The following is a 23,006-nucleotide window of genomic DNA, read 5'->3' on the forward strand; positions in this document are numbered from 1 at the left end:
GCTGGTGCCTTTATCACCTTGCACATATCACTGGTTTATCACTTCCTTATGCCTTCTCCAGGTTAATACATCTGCCCCACAGTTTGGAGTGTCTATAATGGGTGTGATATGTAATCCCGGTGCTCACCGACGGTGCTTCATACGGAACGGAAGCCTAATCCTTACCCACTTCCTAACCCTAATCTCGCCCTGATACTTAAGTTTGGAATGTCGGCTGTCGGGATTCCGGCGCCGGTATTCTGTCCGCTGACATCCTGAGCATCGGGATACTAACTACATCCCTCTATAATATATATGGTGAGGGCACAGTTTGTGATTAACACACGTGCATGTATTTATAAACACACTCCCACTCTTTGCGGAAAGTGGCAGATGGGGCATTTGTAACTGTAACGCAAGTGTCCTAAGGTAGGCTCAGAGAGGACACAACCCTCCTGAGAAGCAGAAGAGCACACACAAAATATAATTTGCAATTTCCCCTTTATACTCCGTTATTATTCTATGGCAAGCAGAACAATATCGAGACTCTTACTTAGAGTCTGCTGAATAATGTCCTATTGAACTAATGACATTTGCATGGGATTATAATGTAGATTTAAATGCCATTCTACCTGAGCATAACGTTGTGAGTTCAGTTAACAAACACTGCATTTAGACATACACATTAACGCAGTCAATTTGAAAAGTAATACAGTAATATTTACCCACAGGGAGTGGAAATTGTTTTACATATATTTTATTAAACTGATGCTTCCAAGAATACATATTCTGCTAGGTTGCATCATCTAAATTTACATTTATGGCTCCGAGGAATGTAGAGGAATGAGGCGTGTTTAAAAAACAGAACATCATGTAAAGATCACATTAATAAAGACAAGCATGTAACTACTGTGGGAACTGAAATTCAATATAAACATAAATGTTGGAACAAGTACCCAATTGTGGGCTATTTCGGTCCCCTTGGGGAACGAACCAGTTTCCTGCTGGCTGAATAACAGAACACAGGTTTTCAAACTCTGTCCTCATTACCCCACACAGTGCATGTTTTGCAGGTCTCCTTACAGAATAATTAGCTTCCCCTGTGGACCTTTTAAAAAGTATCAGTGAGTAATGATTACATGTGTGCACCTGCAGGGTTACTTACACAACATACACTGTGTGGGGTCCTGAGGACACAGTTTGAGAACCTATGCAATAGAACATGTAGTATAAGTATAACACTACAGTCTTCACCAGAACATAAATAACTATTCAAGTATCAGCTAGCCGGGGGCCATAACGGTGACCAATCTGGAGGGGATAATAGATCACTTGTTCTATTCAACCACTAAATAGAGGGAGTCTACTGGAAGTTAGCCCCAAAAAAGGGTGTGCAGAAAATGTACTGGTTAAAGCTGGGTATGTTTTTACATATCACGTACACTATAGGAAACACTAATATTTCTAAACATTATCAGGCAGTTAGGTACTTGCAGCTACATTATCAGTGGTCACATGCAGCTCTGTCTCCTGATCACTAGAACACGACACATGATCATAGCAATAGAAACTCACTTTGTTGCAGTGACACACCAGTAGATATCCTCTTGCAGTACCCATAGAAGGGCTAATCAGCCTATTTAATACGCTGATATAACTAGCATACACGCTAACCAAGAAACCAAATATTTGCTTTCACTAGCAGATGATAACCGATAACACTATTTGTACTTTTCACTAGAAAACAGGCATTACTCACCATAGGCATATTGCAATTAAAGATCTTTTACATGTGCACCTACCGCTAAAAGGTGCTATTTACAAGTTACAACCCGCAAAGAAAGCGGTGATGCTGAACATTAGCTCACTGATCCACTTCCCCTTGGTGGCAACAGGTAAGATCGCCGATGATCCAGGTACATATACTTATACGGTTTTAATAAGTCCTGTTACTACAATATTTACCGACACCGGAAACCAGACGGGGGTACTATACCGCCGCTGGAATACCGACACCCATAGAGGGCGAATAGAACCTGTGCGCCCACAAGGGGTTTGTTGGGCTCGACCCCCTGCCAGCATTCTGCCAAACAGAATGCCGATGTCGGTATCCTGACATTCGGCATCCCATGTGGCGATATTACATACCGATCCCTTTGGAAGTTAGGCAGCGGAGTTACTACTTACAGCATAGCGATGCCCCAGTGTTTGCCTGCTCTCTCCCCAGCAGCCTGGAAACCAGATAAGCCAATGAGAGACACAGTGGGAGTGATCGTCAGTGGGCCTATATATCTCAGCAAAGCTCCGGGAAGGCCAAGGAAGCCGATAACCACTTCGATAAGCGAGGACATGATAATGGCTCCCTGTATCTACAATAAAGGGGAGGAGGAAAAAGAAAATATTAGAACACGATTACAGACATTGTCCTGTTATCTAAGACAACCTCAACTCTCACAATACTTCAGCTGTGCACAGGCATATACTGTACATGCTGCGGATACTAGCTATATACTGTCAGCCTTACATGGTAGGTCTCCGCTAACAACTAGGATAAATGGTAAAGTACTGTACCTCCCGTATCCTCGGGTACCATATGTGTTCAGTGTGAAGTAGCTCAGTTCCATTAGCCATAGACAAATCTACAAGAGAGACAAAACACCAGGTGACCCAATCGCCAGATCTGTAAAACTTCTGAGAGATAAACTAGATTATTTCATTGCCCATGGTTGCTTAAAATACCCCGGGCAGCAAAGTAAAAAGTTCCAATAGCACCAATTGCAGGATCATAAACTGTGAACAACGTAGGACTCCTAAGACTTCTGTACAGATGGAAGACGTTTCCACATTATAAAGTCACAAAATGTGGGTACTGGATTACATTGGTTTTACCACTGGAATTCGTTAACTAACAATTCTATAATTAATGCATCTTCGGGATTTACCACAATGAAGTAAAAGTTGCCCTCAATTTATTTATTGTATATGGCAAGTACTATAATTTGAGAAGCTGTTAAGTACAAAGCCCACTCTATACCACATGGGTGTCTTACTTTGCCTTCTCATAAATAACAAAAATTGTATCTGCACACACACTGTATTTGACTTAATCTATATTTGAAACATAAGTTCCATCATAAACCCCTGTTTAGATTCGTGGTAATTACCATCTATTATGGGGGTGCTACCAACTACAGTTGTCATAGATACACAAAAAAGAAGAAGGAAAGGACTGTATTGTCGGTGCACAAAAGGAAGACTAGACCTGGTTATCACATCTGCCTATATTTGATTAAAATTTAACTTTTATTAGTATTTATTTAAAAATCGTGTACATTACTTACACATAATCGTGAGTATAAGCGAAACATAGAGGTTAAAATTATGACACAAACAAAACATATATAGTGCAAATGAAAATAAAGGTGATTTGAAGATTTAAAATGTGTGTCCACGTGTCTTATTCCAATGTCCAAAGATATATACTCTATTATTCCATAATAGGATTGGAATTTATTTGTATGTTTCAGTCGTTATTAGGCTCTTAGATGAGGCATTAAGGTGATAAAGATGTTAATTGTAGTAATATCCTAGATATTTGTAACAATAAAAGCTGTTAGTACCAACTTATTTGTAACACAGCAGCTGTCGCACTATCTAATTGAATCAGATGTGTAATAAAGTGTGAAATACACAGGTGATGCTATGAATTCAGTATAGATATATGATATACTCCGGGGAAATAAATATCTTCCTCAGTTGTTTATGATCATTAACATAAATGATAATGCATAAGGGTATATCTTTCTTTTAATTGATATATCCTCAGCAAAAAAACTTCTTCATTTGTTAAAGGCTGTGTCGCTGATAATATAATGTATGTCAATCAGCTACAGCAGTTATATAATCAAGACGTTGTTATCTCTAAGGAAGGGACACCTTATTTTTTAAGAATAAATGACACCTTACTCAGATGTCAGTATATTACTTCCCGGATTATGTATCACCATTAAGCATCTGATATAATTATAATTATTAAGCGAGAGAAGCCTTCATTAAATGTGTGTGGGTAACCGTGTATTGAATAAAGATTTTATTATCCTGATATATGGCACCTGATAAGGCTAGATTTCCCAACCAGCATTAAACATTAATGTTAACACGTTGTTTTATTCACAGCTGCCACATTAGCTTGGAGAGTTCATTTAGAAACATTTGTTGCAATTGCATCTGCTCAGTTGTGTCACATTTAGCATAAAGACATAGAATGTATCTATTTGAGCTTGAAGCAATATCTCCTGCTCACTGTGTATGTCTGAGGATTTCAACAGCCACTGCTGCGTTATTCATTAATTAATTATATTGTTATCTAATCAGCAGATGTAAATTATCTATATTTCAATAATCATCTATTCGTTGTCTCTTAGTAATAGTTGTAATAATCACTACATACGGTGACTGAGTCACGCTGATTAGTAATTAATTTATGAAGATTTGTTGTAATTGTGTCACAATTGCTTAATAACACTGACACATCTAACATATAAACCAAATAGGTTTATCTTCACTTAGAGCAGTGCTTGTATCTTCCTATGTATTTTTCAACTGAGTCTAACAGCTAATGCTGCATTCTTTCTATTGCAATAATTTTTAACTTAACAGAAATCTAGTTAATCAGGACTCGATATTCATGTATCTGATTCAATGACTAGTACTACATTACTTGTTATCCACTTAACACAAATATAACTGTCTGAGATTCACTTGTTCATATACTCGCTGCCTCATATTAATGATCTAAACATATTGGTTAAATGGAGCTGACTAAACATTGGTGTAACATGGACATGGAAACACGTGGAGACACGCTGCCCACACGCGTGTTCCGCCGTTACTCTGACAGCTTCGTCAGGGCTGAACCAGAATGCCTCTCCAGGCATAATATTTAAGCTCTCCTAATGATCCAATCAGCAGCGGACGGCTGGTCACATGTAGCTGCTAGCCAATCGTGATGCTGCTCCTCCGGTCACATGACCCGGGGAGCCAATAGCGGGACTTCATGGTTGTCATGGTAGCGGCTGTTCATAGCACTATATTCCCGGACATTACTACTCGTTCGTGCCCTGTTATCTGTATTGTATAATTAATATACCCTAAAATAACTTGATCCAATATCTTTTAGCTTCTCCTATATTATGTCAGTGCCAATGTCAGTTAGTTTTTACATGATGCTTATACGGAAACCGCATTTACATCACTCTGTATATACGTTTCACGGTGGTATGATTACAAGCATACATGTCTGATGTTCGCTGACCCTGTGCCCTGTGTATAGTATATGGGTCTTCAGATCTCATTGTACATATAGTTCATAAATAAATTCTGCTATCCACTCATTGTCTCGTTATTTAGCAGGGACATATAGTGGTTTGTATTAATTCAAGAAAACTCACTTTGATGAGTATACTTATGCAAATACAGCCAATTCCACTACACCCGGTCAGAGAATGTCCATATTACATAAACATCCTTTGATCATTGTTATACCATGGTATTCAGTCTATTACATTATATTCCCGATTTGTTACAGGTAAGTACACATCTCTTAAAAAAGAGTATTTAAAACAAGATTCCTTCTTCAGTGTTATAATTAAGAGCTTACTAATATTTCACTCCTGTTGTACCCTATAGGATTTGATATAATGATCAGCTATTCTAACAGTTATATATATTTTGCCAGCATTTAAATTTGTCTTTGTTATTGTGTACAACATTCATTACCCTAAATCTGGGTAAATAATCCATAATGCCACAAGATGTGAACATAATCTTTATTAGTCACATACTATGTATGTGTATAGATGGTGACTCAAAAATAAGTGAATAAATAAATTACATGTGTTATACATGGTGAAAGTGACCACGTGAATCATTTAATAAGGTACTGCTAAAAGAAGTAAAATGTAAGATATGAGGAGGATAAAATTAATCCAAAATAATAAGACCCCCTGAGTGTGAAAAACTCAAAGAATGTGTGAAAAGCGTGTCATGTGCAAATCAATCCAGTGTATAAAATTATGAAGTGATGGGTGAGACAACAAAAAGGGGGGGGGGGGGAGGGAGAAGAAAGGGATGAGAATTTAAGAGATCACCTCTTACCCAACATAACATATTAGGTGGATAAGGTATATGTTGATTTATGAGTTCTACAGTTTAGATTATTCAAGAATGAAAAATTAGACTAATTCAATATATACGCCAGATAACAGATTTGCTGGATTGGTACTGATCTGAAGACAGGAATAATGAATAATTCATGTCATTATGACTAGGATCCATCCAAGTAGATCCAGACGTGAGAGAGATGTATAATCATTGTGTACAGACTGAATAGTAATTTGACTGAATTAGTACCAATTTCAATTTAAGAATGATAAATGGGTAATGTCACTATTTAGTTAACTCCACTGGAGTCAGTCTAGATCACAAAATTTATTTATACTAGAAAAGGTGTGTAGCTATTGGATTCATTCAACCCATTAGGGTAAAGGCTGTCAAGTAGAAATATCATTTTGGTTTCGAATTGAAGTAATTTTTGGTCCAGATTGCCACCACGTATGCCCAACTGTATATGCCTTAGGCCATAGGCTTTAAGACCTGACGGGTCACTATTATGATGGTTCAAGAAATGCCTTGCAACAGGTTGTAAGGTTTTAAAGTTGGAGGCATCTTTTCTAGCATTACGTATGCTTCCAATGTGTTCTAAAATTCTGACCTTTAATGGTCTAATAGTTTTCCCTATGTATCTCCTATGACATGGGCATTCAAGATGATAAACCGTTCCCACAGTTGTGCATGTAATTTTCGGAGAGATTGTCCATTTCTTCCCAAATTTGTCAAAAAAGTGGTCAACAGGGACCATATGGGCACAGGCTTTGCAATTACCACAGGGTGATGAGCCCGTCGCTTTCACCCGGTTGTCTGGAATTTTAGTCAAATGACTGTGTACCAGTCGATCTCTGATACTCCTAGATCTTCTCCAGCTTGCTTGAGGTTTTGTTGGCAAAACTGTCGCCAAATCTGTATCAGTTTGAAGTATGGACCAATGTTTGTGTAAACTATGTAATATCCCCCTCCATTGGGTATTGAAGGTGCCCACGAACCTTATGGGTTCTTCTCGAGAGACTTTGGGTTTGGGTTTTAGTAAGGTATCCCGTTCATAGGTATCCACTTCTCTGATTGACCGATTGAGAAGCTTCTTACTATACCCTCTCAATTGGAGGCGTTCACTAAGTTCATTCTGCCTGACATGGAAGGTTTCTTCGTTAGAACAGTTTCTTTTAATTCTGAGTAGTTCTCCCTTAGGTATTGCTCGAATGGTAGATGGAAGGTGAGAACTGTCTGAATGCAAGATGCTGTTTGTCGCTGTAGGCTTCCTGTATAAATCTGTTGAAATGTTTCCTTCATCATTGATAGATATGGATATGTCCAAGAAATTAATGGAGGTCTGACTCGCTTCCAAGGTCAATTTAAGATTGAGGTCATTGGTATTCAGAATTCCAATGAACTCTTTCAGTTCCCTCAGTGGGCCCTCCCACAATATCAATATATCATCAATATATCTAAGATATATCAATATATCAATATATTGTCGGACTACCAGCAGACTGATCTGTTCAGCATATTTATAGATAATGAAGATGCAAACATATTCTGCTCTCACAGCAATAAGGTAATATATAGTCTAAAAGAAAGATCTTTATTCCAGTCAGTAACAAATCTCAGGTTTGTACTGTAAGTCAGTTATTTTTAAAAGCTCACATAAAACTGCTCAGAATATATCAGATTACTGTGAATACTTTAACAAGAATATAATGTGGCATGACTCTGCAAATACATTGTTGTATTGTATGAAACCACTTCCTCATGTGACAGATACTGTGTATTGTTTTCCAAGAATAAAAATCTAGTAATTTAATTACCCTGCCATATGTCTAATGAGCCAATAGGTGGAGCCATCATAAACAATGAAGGAGATTTAAACATCGAAACATAGAATTTGATGGCAGATAAGAACCACGTGGCCATCCAGTCTGCCCTTTAGGGTTAAGGTATTAGGGTCAGGGTATTAAGCTTAATTTAGGGTATTAGGGTTGGTTTTAGCGGTTTGGGTTAGGGTTAAATTAAGCTTGGGGGTGTTAGGGTCAGGATTAGATTTGATAAAGCATTATGAAAAATAGGATTTTAGTACCTACCGGTAAATCCTTTTCTCCTAGTCCGTAGAGGATGCTGGGGACTCCGTAAGGACCATGGGGTATAGACGGATCCGCAGGAGCCTGGGCACACTATAAAGACTTAAACTGGGTGTGAACTGGCTCCTCCCTCTATGCCCCTCCTCCAGACATCAGTTAGAAAACTGTGCCCAGGAGAGATGGACATTTCGAGGAAAGAATTTATAATATAAACACCGTGAGTGTTATACCAGCTCACACCACGAACATACCGCAAGACATGGCCTTCAACAGAAAACCAGTCCACGGTAAGAAACCATCCAGCCATATGCTGAGAGAATATGTAACACAACCTGTGTGTCAGCGTACCAATAATAAAACCACATGCAATGGCATGAACAACGTCAGCAATAGGCTGACAGAGAAAAAACACCACAAAGTGCAACCAAATTCTACAACTGCAGATATAGTACGCACTGGGACGGGCACCCAGCATCCTCTACGGACTAGGAGAAAAGGATGTACCGGTAGGTACTAAAATTCTATTTTCTCTTACGTCCTAGAGGATGCTGGGGACTCCGTAAGGACCATGATGGGGTCTATACCAAAGCTCCAGACCGGGAGGGAGAGTGCGGACGACTCTGCAGCACCGATTGAGCAAACATGAGGCCCCCCATCAGCCAGGGTATCAACCTTGTAGAGCACAGCAAAGGTGTTTGAAACCCGACCAAATAGCCGCTCGGCTAAATTGAACCGCCGAGACTCTTCGGACATCCGCCCAAGAAGAGCCCATCTTCCTAGGAGGATGGGTCTCCCCCAACAATGGTAACGGTAATCCAACCGTAGAACGATCACGCCGAATCGTATCACAGATCCAGCGTATAACAGGCTGCATAGACGCAGGTGCCCCAATCATGCTGGGAGCATGCCGGACAAACAGAGCCTCTGTTTCCCAACCTGAGCCAAAATGGCGACAAATTAGTCAAAGCCCCGACTACATCGAGAGTTCTAAACATTTTGACACAAGAAAAACGCAATACCACATCAGGGTCTCCCGGTGCCAATGGGCACAAACTGAGATTGGATGTGCAATACTCCTTTCATGAAAGTCCGAACTTCCCGAAAGGTGGCCAATTCTTTTAAGAAAATTTATAAGGCCAAAACTGGACTGAAAAGGAGCCTAACTTTAGGCATGCATCCCCAACTGCCTGCAAGAAATGGAGAAGAACGACCCAGTCGAAAATCTTCTGTAGGAGCCTTCTTGGAACGACACCAAGACATAGCTTTACGCCAACTATGGTGGTAAGGCCTTGCTGTTACTTCTTTTCTAGCCAGAAGTGCGGACACGACTTCACTGGGAATACCCTTTCTGGCTAGGAAATGGTATTCAATCGGGACACCGACAAACGCATCCACAGTAAGTCTTAATATACGCCCTGATCTTTGTAACAGTTCCTCACGTAAAAGAAGCGGCCAGGAATCTTCTATGAATAATCATGAAAAGCTGGAAAACCAAACCCTGCTTGGCTAGACTGGAACAATGAGGATCTCCTGAACCATTGTTCTTCCTCCTCCGGTACCACCTTCAGAAAAAGCGAAAATGGAGGAAACACATAGACCGACTTAAAACGCCCAAGGTGTCACAAGGGCGTCCACTGCCATAGCTTGAGTGTCCCTTGACCTGGAACAATATCCCTGAGGCCTCTCTTTGAGGCAAGACGCCAACATGTCTAATTGAGGTACACCCCAAAGACTTGTCACTTCTGTGAAAATTCCTCGATGATGACTGTATTTTTCCCGAAAGGAGATCTCGTCTGCAGAGGAAATCTAATTCTCTGTCGTTTACCTCCGGAGCGCAGACCGCAAATATAGCGTTAACCAGTCTTTCCATCCAGCGGCAAACTTTTGCATCCTCTGCAATTGGCGCTGTGCTCCTTGTTCCACCCTAGCGGCTCACTCATGCCACTGCTGTCAAATCGTCCGAGAGAACTAACACGGGCAGACCACGAATAATATGTTCGTCAAACATAGCTCCTAATACCGGAAAGCATATTACAGACAAGCTTTCCAGCTTGACCTTTTCTTCCGGAAATGCGTCCCTTGCAAGGACTAATTCCTAGTTCCGGAGATCTTTACGCCTGAACACCAGGATCTAAACTTGGATCCCGAACCTTCGTCCCTCTAGAAGGTGAGAACCGAGCAGACACCACAGGAGCTAAGTCGTGGCCATTAGAATCATATTCATAATCACTCTGGCAGTTAACCTGCTCACTTAAACGGCCTCTCAGTCCGCATCCATCCGCTTCATAACGGAACATAATGATGGGTTTTCACTGCAAACCTGATCCGACTCCAGATCCTCGGACCTCTTGCCACAGGAAAAACATAGAACCTCAACCGTGCAGTATCTACTCTGATACCTACCCCCAACATCTGTGACGTTGGGAACAATAGCCATTCCCTGTGTTGAGGAATAGTCAGAGAGAAACAACGCTTTGCACCACCTGTTTCTTCACCTCGCCTTAATCAGGAGAGCTTCTCAGTACAGAATAACAATAGCTCTTATTATGGAAAGAAACCATCATACTGTCATCACTCCGGTGAAATGGCAAATACAAACCTGGATATCCAGCGAGGTAATCTGAATGCGGAAAACAACGCATTTAAACCTCTTTTTTATTAACAGAGGTCCTGGTCTATTTCCGTACTAATTGAAAAGTAGTAGACGATTCCCCACCGGAGTGGGGACCAGCCAGATAGACTCAGCGACCTGTGGTGGATATGTGAGAAACAGAAAACGACATCCACTTCTGCGAACCTAACAAGGCTGCAGAACACTTACCTTTTCACCTTCCATCTGCACAGAAAAGTAAAAAAGAACGGTATTGAACTAGGTAATGCGACTGCATCCAACAAAAGAATGCGTCACCAACCGTTGTGAGGGAATCTAACTCATGTAGTTAGAGTTACCAGCAGTATCCGCCAAGATTGACTGAACTAAGGCATCCCCAAGAGCGGCACCCCGACTCAGGAAAAAAAACTCCAGTACCTCTCGGAGTCAGCCTCCTGTATATACACTGCATCGTGTTGTGATGTATAGAGAGAACCCAACATAAGGAAAATCTCCTAACCCTACAGGATAATTTCATCGGATGCTGTGCATACAATGCAAATAAGTCCAAATAATAGAAATAAAATATCACAGCTTCCTGTATCCGATCCTCCGTGACAGGACGCTGTGTCGACCAGGCGTGGACTTTACAGTATTCCCTCCGCCACGTGGAAAGAATAAACATTCGGACATCTTGAGAGGACGGGAGACCCACTCGTCACAGCCGACCTAAAGCTTTATCAGCAGAGCGACCAGCACATGAGAAGGAATACTATTACTTCAGCATTCATTATAAATCATAAGATGAATATACATAATGTAATACACATATACACACATATCCTACCTATATATACATAAAGCATACATATAAGCGGATTGTCCGGAACCCCTGGGACCCAATTAATGTGCACTGAATGTGTATGACCATGTACTGAAACCGCAGTTGTTGCTCTATCAGGAAGCATTATAGTCGACAGAAAAGGCAGTAATCGTCGACAGCAGAGAGTAGTAACCAGGCAAACAACATACTTGCGACCCCGATGGGTACAAGGGGATTATACATAAATAATTATAATAATATTCCCCCACAAAAATAACCATGTTTGCGCTCGAGCTACAGACTAATGGAGCCGAACCATATAAATACATTTAAATATATATATACAGGTATAAGTTAGTTACAGCATGTTAATTTACACCCGGTAATAACAATAGGTGCCGACAGGGTCACCCACATACTTCTGTGTCTCCCATACCGTGTTTACTATGAACAAGTACACACAACCGAACTGTTGACTCAATATCTACTGTATTAAGTACCAAACAGGCGTTGGCGATGCCGACAATGAACCCCAGAGGTGTTAATGACAGAATATTCACCCATGCCGACACAAGTGTATATCAGACAGGGAGCACACAGAGAGTACATGCCCATTTCCAATTAAATAGTGTTATACATTCCTATAACACTAACCATATGTGCCCCCCCCCTTGTTTGTGCAGAACACATGTTTTGGCGGGGAAAGTGAATAAAATGGCGCTGTCTCTTGTTGTGAGGGCTAAACTCCGCCCCTTATCGGCGCGCTGCAGCCCAGTATATTATAAACATTATATACAGTCAGGGGAGCACATACAGTGGCTACCCACTGTATATGCTTCTGGGAGTGCAAAATCAATGCAATATATATATATATATATATATATATATATATATACTGCCCAGGGCGCCCCCCCCCTGCGCCCTGCACCCGATACCATCCGTTGGTGTGTGGGAATTATGGCGCGCAGCTGGACCGCTGCGACATTATGGCGCCGTCTGCTGTGAGGGCTAAGCTCCGCCCCTCATCGGCGCGCTGTAGCCCCGTACATAATAAACCTTATATGCAGGCAGGGGAGCATATACAGTGTCTACCCACTGTATATGCTTCTGGGAGTGTAAAATAAAGCAATACATACTACCCAGGGCGCCCCCCCCTGCGCCCGATACCAGCCGTTGGTGTGTGGGAGCAATGGCGCGCAGCGGGACCTCCGCGACATGCTGGCGGGGGTAGCGGACACGGTGCCCGGGCACCGACTAACAACACAAGCCAGCCTATATAGTATAAAAGAGCCTCAGTAACCTTGCTGCCCAGGGCGCTCCCCCCCCAGCGCCCTGCACCCTGTGAGTGCCGTTGGTGTGTGGGAGCATGAAGCGTAGCACGATCACCGCATGTTACCTCCGTTACTGAAGTCTTCTGCCGTCACTGAAGTCTTCTGTTCTTCACATACTCACCCGGCTTCTTTTTTCTGGCTTCTGTGAGGGGGGTGACGGCGTGGCTCCGGGAACAAGCAGCTAGGCGCACCAAGTGATCGAACCCTCTGGAGCTAATAGTGTCCAGTAGCCGAGAAGCAGAGCCTTAAACTAAGAAGAAGTAGGTCTGCTCCTCTCCCCTCACTCCCACGATGCAGGGAGCCTGTAGCCAGCAGGTCTGCCTGAAAATAAAAAACCTAACAAAGACTTTTAGAGAAACTCAGGAGAGCTCCCCTAGTGTGTGAACCATCACTCCTGGGCACAAAGTCTAACTGAGGTCTGGAGGAGGGGCATAGAGGGAGGAGCCAGTTCACACCCAGTTTAAGTCTTTATAGTGTGCCCAGGCTCCTGCGGATCCGTCTATACCCCATGGTCCTTACGGAGTCCTCAGCATCCTCTAGGACGTAAGAGAAATAGGCAATGCGAAAAACACCATATACAAGTGGCGCTCAATCTGGCAGCCGTGGAACCCTGGGGTGCCACGGGTTGGTGGCCCAGTAGTAAATCAAATTATTTGTGGTCAATTTGACTGGTGGCTGCCAGTCATAAAATACGTGGACAAAAAGAAGCAAAATACTGTCCACCACTATTAACTGAAGCAAAGGGTGACAGGTAAGCACAACTTAATTTAATACTGTCAAAGTCGGAAAAATATCATGCTACACGTTGCCATATATTCACCTCATGCGCTTGCCCGCTGCACGTGCACATTCTCTCCCGTGCGTGCGGATACTCGCAGCTGCGTGATGGCGCCTCCTCGGCCATGCACTCGAGCGCGTGGTATGTGCATTTACGGTAGAGTTTGTGTGCGTCTAGCGGGCGACTCAAACGTTAAATAATAAAACCAAATAGTATGTTTTATAGATAATGTTCCCCTTAATAATGACTGTAAGTTTGTTTAATGTAACTGGTCGCTGGACAGAGAAATTCCTCTTTGCATGATATGAAGGGTCAGACAGGATTTGAGCAGTGGTGTTTGGTACCTAACAAAAGAACATTTTATTAGAAACAATCCGGTGCTGGTTAGGTAAAGATTAATCGCTCCTGCGTATAGTTATGTCTATTAGTAGTTTCTGGACATTTACTATATTTGCGGTTCATTATCCATGCGGCGGGAATTCTGAGATTCCCTCCCACCTGAGCAGTTTGATATAGTCACAGCCCACCTGTTCAAACTAACCTATGAACAATGAGATTGTAGGTCCCTTTGTAGTATACTGTACACAGTGTATATAAGGCCAGCCAGCCTGGCCAGCTCAGTCTTCTCTCCACAAATGGTTTTCATCTTGACTAACTCGGAGCTGGTACCAGAGCTGCGCAGCGATCATTCCCCAGTGTGTGTAAGTTATTCTCTGTAACCATTCTAAATCTCTGTTTGTATTTGCCATATTCTCTCTCTCTCTTATTGTATAAGATTGTGACGATATTGTATATTTATGTGTAGTTAGCCTGCTTAGATATTGATGTTAGCCTGTAGTGTATGAACTGTTAACTGTTTTAACTTTTTCATAGCTAGATATTGTTAGTAAAGGTGTTGGAACCTTAGCAAGGTATTGTGTGTTTATTACATTGCTGAGAGTATTCAGAGTGTCTCAATCGCTCAAGAGGCTTTCATACAATAGAGGTTAATTAGCATTGCATTGTGCTCACATTACAAAACCAAGGTTTACAGTACAAACTCAATCATTCACTGTGTTGCATACAAGGTTTACTGAGTGTCATCCCATGAGCGTCTGCGCCGCTCGTGTTCTCCTCGTGGTCACGAGCGTACGCTACGCTAGTAGCGTAGTATTACGGTAGTCGGCTGCCTATAGCGTGCTCGACACCACGCGTTAAGTTGTGAGCGAGCGTGTCGCATGTGCGTCTCGACCACGGCTAAGCGTCTGCTACGCTAAGTGCGTACCCTTACGGTACCCCATACGCCAATTGCGTACTGAGTCTCTTACCCATTTTATAGTGAATGTAATAAGATAAATAGTTAGCTTTATCAATACATTTTACTGAATCTCTCAAAAGGAAACATTGGGGGTGCCAGGGCAAAAATACGGATACTCTGGGGTATTGTGATTGAAGAAAGTTTGGGAACCACTGCTGTAAACCTAATGTTTGAAAACGAAAAGATCACCGTGAACAATCAGACTTTGTTAAGCTGGGTACACAATAGCCGATGTGTGTACCCAGAAATATTAGAGGCGACGGGACCCGGCATCGGCAACTGCATACACACTTACCGATGCCAGCAGCGATGAACGACGGTGGGGGTGGGGTTGAGCGGGGGCCATGCTGCATTTGACAGTATGGCCCTCACTGGCAATATCGCAGGACTAACCTGCATGCACGTCTGACAGCGATGTCGCTGACAATGCGTGGGAGCGCACATAGTCAGTGACATAGTGCATACACACTAGACGATATTGTCTAGTGTGTAGCCAGCTTTAGTTTGACCTGCAGCAGACTGACACACACAAATAATAAGATTTTACTCACCGGTAAATCTATTTCTCGTAGTCCGTAGTGGATGCTGGGAACTCCGAAAGGACCATGGGGAATAGCGGCTCCGCAATAGACTGGGCACAACTAAAGAAAGCTTTAGGTCACCTGGTGTGCACTGGCTCCTCCCACTATGACCCTCCTCCAAGCCTCAGTTAGGATACTGTGCCCGGAAGAGCTGACACAATAAGGAAGGATTTTGAATCCCAGGTAAGACTCATACCAGCCACACCAATCACACCGTATAACTCGTGATACTATACCCAGTTAACAGTATGAAAACACTGAGCCTCTCAACAGATGGCTCAACTTTTGTTAACAATAACTATGTACAAGTATTGCAGACAATCCGCACTTGGGATGGGCGCCCAGCATCCACTACGGACTACGAGAAATAGATTTACCGGTGAGTAAAATCTTATTTTCTCTAACGTCCTAGTGGATGCTGGGAACTCCGAAAGGACCATGGGGATTATACCAAAGCTCCCAAACGGGCGGGAGAGTGCGGATGACTCTGCAGCACCGAATGAGAGAACTCAAGGTCCTCCTCAGCCAGGGTATCAAATTTGTAGAATTTTGCAAACGTGTTTGCCCCTGACCAAGTAGCAGCTCGGCAAAGTTGGAAAGCCGAGACCCCTCGGGCAGCCGCCCAAGATGAGCCCACCTTCCTTGTGGAATGGGCTTTTACAGATTTAGAATGCGGCAGTCCAGCCGCAGAATGCGCCAGCTGAATTGTGCTACAAATCCAGCGATCAATAGTCTGCTTAGAAGCAGGAGCACCCAGTTTGTTGGGTGCATACAGGATAAATAGCGAGTCAGTTTTCCTGACTCTAGCCGTCCTGGAAACATAAATTTTCAAGGCCCTGACTACGTCCAGTAACTTGGAATCCTCCAAGTCCCTAGTAGCCGCAGGCACCACAATAGGTTGGTTCAAGTGAAAAGCTGATACCACCTTAGGGAGAAACTGGGGACGAGTCCTCAATTCCGCCCTATCCATATGGAAAATCAGATAAGGGCTTTTACATGACAAAGCCGCCAATTCTGACACACGCCTGGCCGAAGCCAAGGCCAATAACATGACCACTTTCCACGTGAGATATTTTAGATCCACGGTTTTAAGTGGTTCAAACCAATGTGATTTTAAGAAACTCAACACCACGTTGAGATCCCAAGGTGCCACTGGAGGCACAAAAGGGGGCTGAATATGCAGCACTCCCTTTACAAAAGTCTGAACTTCAGGCAGTGAAGCCAGTTCTTTCTGAAAGAAAATCGACAGAGCCGAAATCTGGACCTTAATGGAACCCAATTTTAGGCCCATAGTCACTCCTGACTGTAGGAAGTGCAGAAATCGACCCACCTGAAATTCCTCCGTTGGGGCCTTCCTGGCCTCACACCACGCAACATATTTTCGCCAAATACGGTGATAATGGTTTGCGGTTACTTCTTTCCTAGCTTTAATCAGCGTAGGAATGACTTCCTCCGGAATGCCCTTTTCCTTTAGGATCCGGTGTTCAACCGCCATGCCGTCAAACGCAGTCGCGGTAAGTCTTGGAACAGACAGGGCCCCTGCTGTAGCAGATCCTGTCTGAGTGGTAGAGGCCATGGGTCCTCTGATATAATTTCTTGAAGTTCTGGGTACCAAGCTCTTCTTGGCCAATCCGGAACCACGAGTATCGTTCTTACTCCTCGCCTTCTTATTATTCTCAGTACCTTTGGTATGAGAGGCAGAGGGGGGAACACATAAAACGACTGGTACACCCACGGTGTCACTAGAGCGTCCACAGCTATTGCCTGAGGGTCTCTTGACCTGGCACAATATTTATCTAGTTTTTTGTTTAAGCGGGACGCCATCATGTCCACCTGTGGCCTTTCCCAACGGTTTACCATCAGTTGGAAGACTTCTGGATGAAGTCCCCACTCTCCCGGGTGTAGATCGTGTCTGCTGAGGAAGTCTGCTTCCCAGTTATCCACTCCCGGAATGAACACTGCTGACAGTGCTAACACGTGATTTTCCGCCCATCGGAGAATCCTTGTGGCTTCTGCCATCGCCATCCTGCTTCTTGTGCCGCCCTGTCGGTTTACATGGGCGACTGCCGTGATGTTGTCTGATTGGATCGGTACCGGCTGGTTTTGAAGCAGAGGCCTTGCCTGACTCAGGGCATTGTAAATGGCCCTCAGTTCCAGAATATTTATGTGTAGGGAAGTCTCCTGACTTGACCAAAGTCCCTGGAAGTTTCTTCCCTGTGTGACTGCCCCCCAGCCTCAAAGGCTGGCATCCGTGGTCACCAGGACCCAGTCCTGTATGCCGAACCTGCGGCCCTCTTGAAGATGGGCACTCTGCAGCCACCACAGTAGCGATACCCTGGTCCTTGGAGACAGGGTTATCAGCCGATGCATCTGAAGATGCGATCCGGACCACTTGTCCAACAGGTCCCACTGAAAAGTTCTTGCATGGAACCTGCCAAATGGGATTGCTTCGTAGGAAGCTACCATTTTTCCCAGGACTCGCGTGCAATGATGCACCGATACCTGTTTCGGCTTCAGGAGGTCTCTGACTAGAGATGACAGCTCCTTGGCTTTCTCCTCCGGGAGAAACACTTTTTTCTGGTCTGTGTCCAGAACCATCCCCAGGAACAGTAGACGTGTCGTAGGAACCAGCTGTGACTTTGGAATGTTTAGAATCCAACCGTGCTGTTGTAGCACTTTCCGAGATAGTGCTACCCCGACTAACAACTGCTCCTTGGACCTCGCCTTTATAAGGAGATTGTCCAAGTACGGGATAATTAAAACTCCCTTTTTTCGAAGGAGTATCATCATTTCGGCCATTACCTTGGTAAACACCCTCGGTGCCGTGTACAGTCCAAACGGCAGTGTCTGGACTTGGTAATGGCAATCCTGTACCACAAATCTGAGGTACTCCTGGTGAGGATGGTAAATGGGGACATTCAGGTAAGCATCCTTGATGTCCAGGGATACCATGTAATCCCCCTCGTCCAGGCTTGCAATAACCGCCCTGAGCGATTCCATCTTGAACTTGAATTTTTTATGTATGTGTTCAAGGATTTTAAATATAAAATGGGTCACACCGAACCATGCGGTTTCAGTACCCCAAACAGTGTGGAATAGTAACCCCGTCCTTGTTGAAGTAGGGGCACCTTGACTATCACCTGCTGGGAATACAGCTTGTGAATTGCCTCTAGTACAGCCTCCCTGCCTGAGGGAGTTGTCGGCAAGGCAGATTTGAGGAAACGGCGGGGGGAAGACATCTCGAATTCCAGCTTGTACCCCTGAGATACTACTTGAAGGAAACAGGGATCCACCTGTGAGCGAGCCCACTGATCGCTGAAATTTTTGAGGCGGCCCCCCACCGTACCTGGCTACGCCTGTGGAGCCCCCGCGTCATGCGGTGGACTCAGAGGAAGCGGGGGAAGAATTTTGATTCTGGGAACTGGCTGACTGGTGCAGCTTTTTCCCTCTTCCCTTGTCTCTATGCAGAAAGGAAGCGCCTTTGACCCGCTTGCTTTTCTGAAGCCGAAAGGACTGTACCTGATAATACAGTGCTTTCTTAGTCTGTGAGGAAACCTGAGGTAAAAAAATTTCTTCCCAGCTGTTGCTGTGGATACGAGGTCCCAGAGACCATCCCCAAATAATTCCTCACCCTTATAAGGCAGAATCTCTATGCGCCTTTTAAAGTCAGGATCACCTGTCCAGTGACAGGTCTCTAACACCCTCCTGACAGAATGGACATTACATTAATTTTGGATGCCAGCCGGCAAAATATCCCTCTGTGCATCCCTCATATATAAGACGACGTCTTTAATATGTTCATATGTTAGTAGTATCCCTGTTTGACAGGGTCACCGACCACGCTGCAGCAGCACGATCTGCAGGTCTCAGTCTAGTACCTGAGTGTGTAAATACAGACTTCAGGATAGCCTCCTGCTTTTTATCAACAGGTACCTTCAAAATGGCCGTATCCTAAGACGGCAGTGCCACCTTTTTTTGACAACCGTGTGAGCGCCTTATCCACCCTAGGGGATATCTCCCAGCGTAACTTATCCTCTGGCGGGAAAGGGTACGCCATCAGTAACTTTTTAGAAATTACCAGTTTCTTATCGGGGGAACCCACGCTTTTTCACACACTTCATTCACTCATCTGATGGGGGAACAAAACACTGCCTGCTTTTTCTCCCCAAACATAAAACCCATTTTTAGAGGTACTTGGGTTAATGTCAGAAATGTGTAACACATTTTTTATTGCCGGGATCAAGTCACGGATGTTCCTAGTGGATTGTGTATATGTCTCAACCTTGTCGACACTGGAGTCAGACTCCGTGTCGACATCTGTGTCTGCCATCTGAGGGAGCGGGCGTTTTTGAGCCCCTGATGGCCTTTGAGACGCCTGGGCAGGCGCGGGCTGAGAAGCCGTCTGTCCCACAGCTGTTACGTCATCCAGCCTTTTATGTAAGGAGTTGACACTGTCGGTTAATACCTTCCACCTATCCATCCACTCTGGTGTCGGCCCCACAGGGGGCGACATCACATTTATCGGCATCTGCTCCGTCACCACATAAGCCTCCTCATCAAACATGTCGACACAGCCGTACCGACACACCGCACACACACAAGGAATGCTCTGACTGAGGACAGGACCCCACAAAGCCCTTTGGGGAGACAGAGAGAGAGTGTATGCCAGCACACACCAGAGCGCTATATAATGTGGGGATTAACACTATAACTGAGTGAATTTTCCCCAATAGCTGCTTGTATATACAATATTGCGCCTAAATTTAGTGCCCCCCCCTCTCTTTTTAACCCTTTGAGCCTGAAAACTACAGGGGAGAGCCTGGAGAGCTGTCTTCCAGCTGCACTGTGAAGAGAAAATGGCGCCAGTGTGCTGAGGGAGATAGCTCCGCCCCTTTTTTGCGGACTTTTCTCCCGCTTTTTTATGGTTTCTGGCAGGGGTATTTATCACATATATAGCCTCTGGGACTATATATTGTGATTATTTTGCCAGCCAAGGTCTTATTATTGCTGCTCAGGGCGCCCCCCCCCCAGCGCCCTGCACCCTCAGTGACCGGAGTGTGAAGTGTGTATGAGGAGCAATGGCGCACAGCTGCAGTGCTGTGCGCTACCTTGGTGAAGACTGATGTCTTCTGCCGCCGATTTTCCGGACCTCTTCTTGCTTCTGGCTCTGTAAGGGGGACGGCGGCGCGGCTCCGGGACCGAACACCAAGGACGGGCCTGCGGTCGATCCCTCTGAAGCTAATGGTGTCCAGTAGCCTAAGAAGCCCAAGCTAGCTGCAAGCAGGTAGGTTCGCTTCTTCTCCCCTTAGTCCCTCGGTGCAGTGAGCCTGTTGCCAGCAGGTCTCACTGTAAAATAAAAAACCTAACATATACTTTCTTTCTAGAAGCTCAGGAGAGCCCCTAGTGTGCATCCAGCTCGGCCGGGCACAAAGATCTAACTGAGGCTTGGAGGAGGGTCATAGTGGGAGGAGCCAGTGCACACCAGGTGACCTAAAGCTTTCTTTAGTTGTGCCCAGTCTCCTGCGGAGCCGCTATTCCCCATGGTCCTTTCGGAGTTCCCAGCATCCACTAGGACGTTAGAGAAAGTATATATACTGATATGATGATGGCCCACTTACTGATAATAAAAGGCCTGGGAGTGGCACCTCTTTTTTTACGATTACATTTAGCAATTTGTTTGCTTTGGATGAAACTGGGCTTGTTGCTGAGCTGAGCTGCACTGGCGTGCCGAGTACAGACCAATATATCATCATCGCAATAGTAAAATGTAAAATTATATATAGATAGATAGATATAAATATATACATAGCTGCAAGGTAGCTGCTGGCTGACTCATGCAAGGCATATGCTGCATGGTGTATGGAGGCAAGATTTATGAGGGCACATCTGTAACCCGGATGGACTGGTCAGCTCAGAGTCCAGATCTTAACCCTATTGAGAACCTCTGGGACGAATTGGAGCGTCAGGAGTGCATTTTAGACAACTCAACCTTCTTCAAGGTTGCAGTTGGTCATTGTACTTAAGGCAGAATGGCAAAACATACCACCTGCTGTTGTCCAGGAGCTTGTGGACAGTTTACAAAGAAGGGTGTCTGCAGTAATCAGTGCACGTGGTGGACCTACAAAGTACGGACGTCAATAAAATCTTGTTGATCTATATACCGTCAGTGTCCAATCACTCTTGTTTACATACTGTATAATCTAGCTAGGGAGGTACAACCTTGTATTTTCCAAATAAGATTATCTTTTAGGATGAATGGCTTTAGAAGATTCAGCACTGAAGCCTAGAAATTATTACTCTATAATGGTAAAAAGAACAAACAGAAAAGTTTTTAAGTTATGGGTGATGTTTTTGTTGGTGGCAGCACTCCCAAGAGTTATAGAACAGTACTGAACAAGCGAGAAAGGGAGTAGACCGTCTTCTTCAAGAAGTCTTTGCTACTCTTTTTCTATAGCATTTCTACTTTTATTGTGGAATATTTAATATGGTATTAAAATAACTCAAATGCTTATGATATTCTGACAGTATGCCATATAAATTATAGTTGGTGATTCTCTCATATTTGTTGAAGAGTGGTGTGTACAAATACATAATGTATTAGTGTTCAGATTTCACAATTAATAATATATGGACTACATGGGAAGTCAAGTGAAGAAGGATAAACACAAAGTCTATATTTAATCCCTTCTTGGACTAAAGTACATTTATAGGGAACATCCAACTATGTGATCATTTAACTACTAATAACTTAAAAAAAGAAATAAAACTATTCTCTGCTGGAAATTTCCATTATAGAGATTCCCATGAATGGATCATTATAATACCTGACCTTTGACCAGTTTCTGCGAAATAAATACTCCCCCTTTATCTTTCTCAACTGATACAGAAAGGATATGGAATGTGACAGGAGATAAAAACCAGATTAGCCGCTGGAACTGTACTTCATAACCGCTTACTATAGTCCCGGAGCCAAACCAATGCTGGTGGCTGTCAATCATAAAATATGAACAACCAGCAGCAAATCTTGTCCCTCACCATATAACTAAACCTAAGGATGACATATAAACACCATTTACATAATTAAATATATTTTTTCTAAATATCTCAATAAGAAACATTTGGCCTAGGGGTGGCGTGAACAAATTCTGATGCTCTGGGGCACCGTGACTCAAAATAGTTTGTGAACCACTGCTCTAGAGTGTAAACATGTTCATCAGACTTTCTATAGTCATTACCCTTATGGGTTTCAAGTTGCACAGTATTTGTGAATCAGATTATTGAGCTGTATAAAAAATTAAATATGATCCTTAGATTTCAATAGAACAGTGACACCCAATCTTTAAATTGTAATAGCGAAGATCTTATGAACACTGGCATC

General features: G+C 43.6%; 1 protein-coding gene across 2 annotated transcripts in view; it reads right to left on the reverse strand.

Annotated features, from left to right (window-relative positions):
- The window catches only part of SLC23A2 (solute carrier family 23 member 2), a 319,310-nt gene that overhangs the window by 61,553 nt on the left and 234,751 nt on the right, over positions 1–23,006 (reverse strand). For both annotated transcript variants that reach the window (XM_063932053.1, XM_063932054.1), the window contains 2 exons: positions 2,551–2,618; positions 2,167–2,348 (listed from right to left, as the gene is read on the reverse strand). In XM_063932053.1, the coding sequence (XP_063788123.1) occupies positions 2,167–2,348; positions 2,551–2,618 (250 nt within the window). The remainder of the gene's footprint in view (positions 1–2,166; positions 2,349–2,550; positions 2,619–23,006) is intronic.

The sequence above is a fragment of the Pseudophryne corroboree genome, chromosome 6, assembly GCF_028390025.1.
Source record: "Pseudophryne corroboree isolate aPseCor3 chromosome 6, aPseCor3.hap2, whole genome shotgun sequence".
Classification (NCBI taxonomy): Eukaryota; Metazoa; Chordata; class Amphibia; order Anura; family Myobatrachidae; genus Pseudophryne; species Pseudophryne corroboree.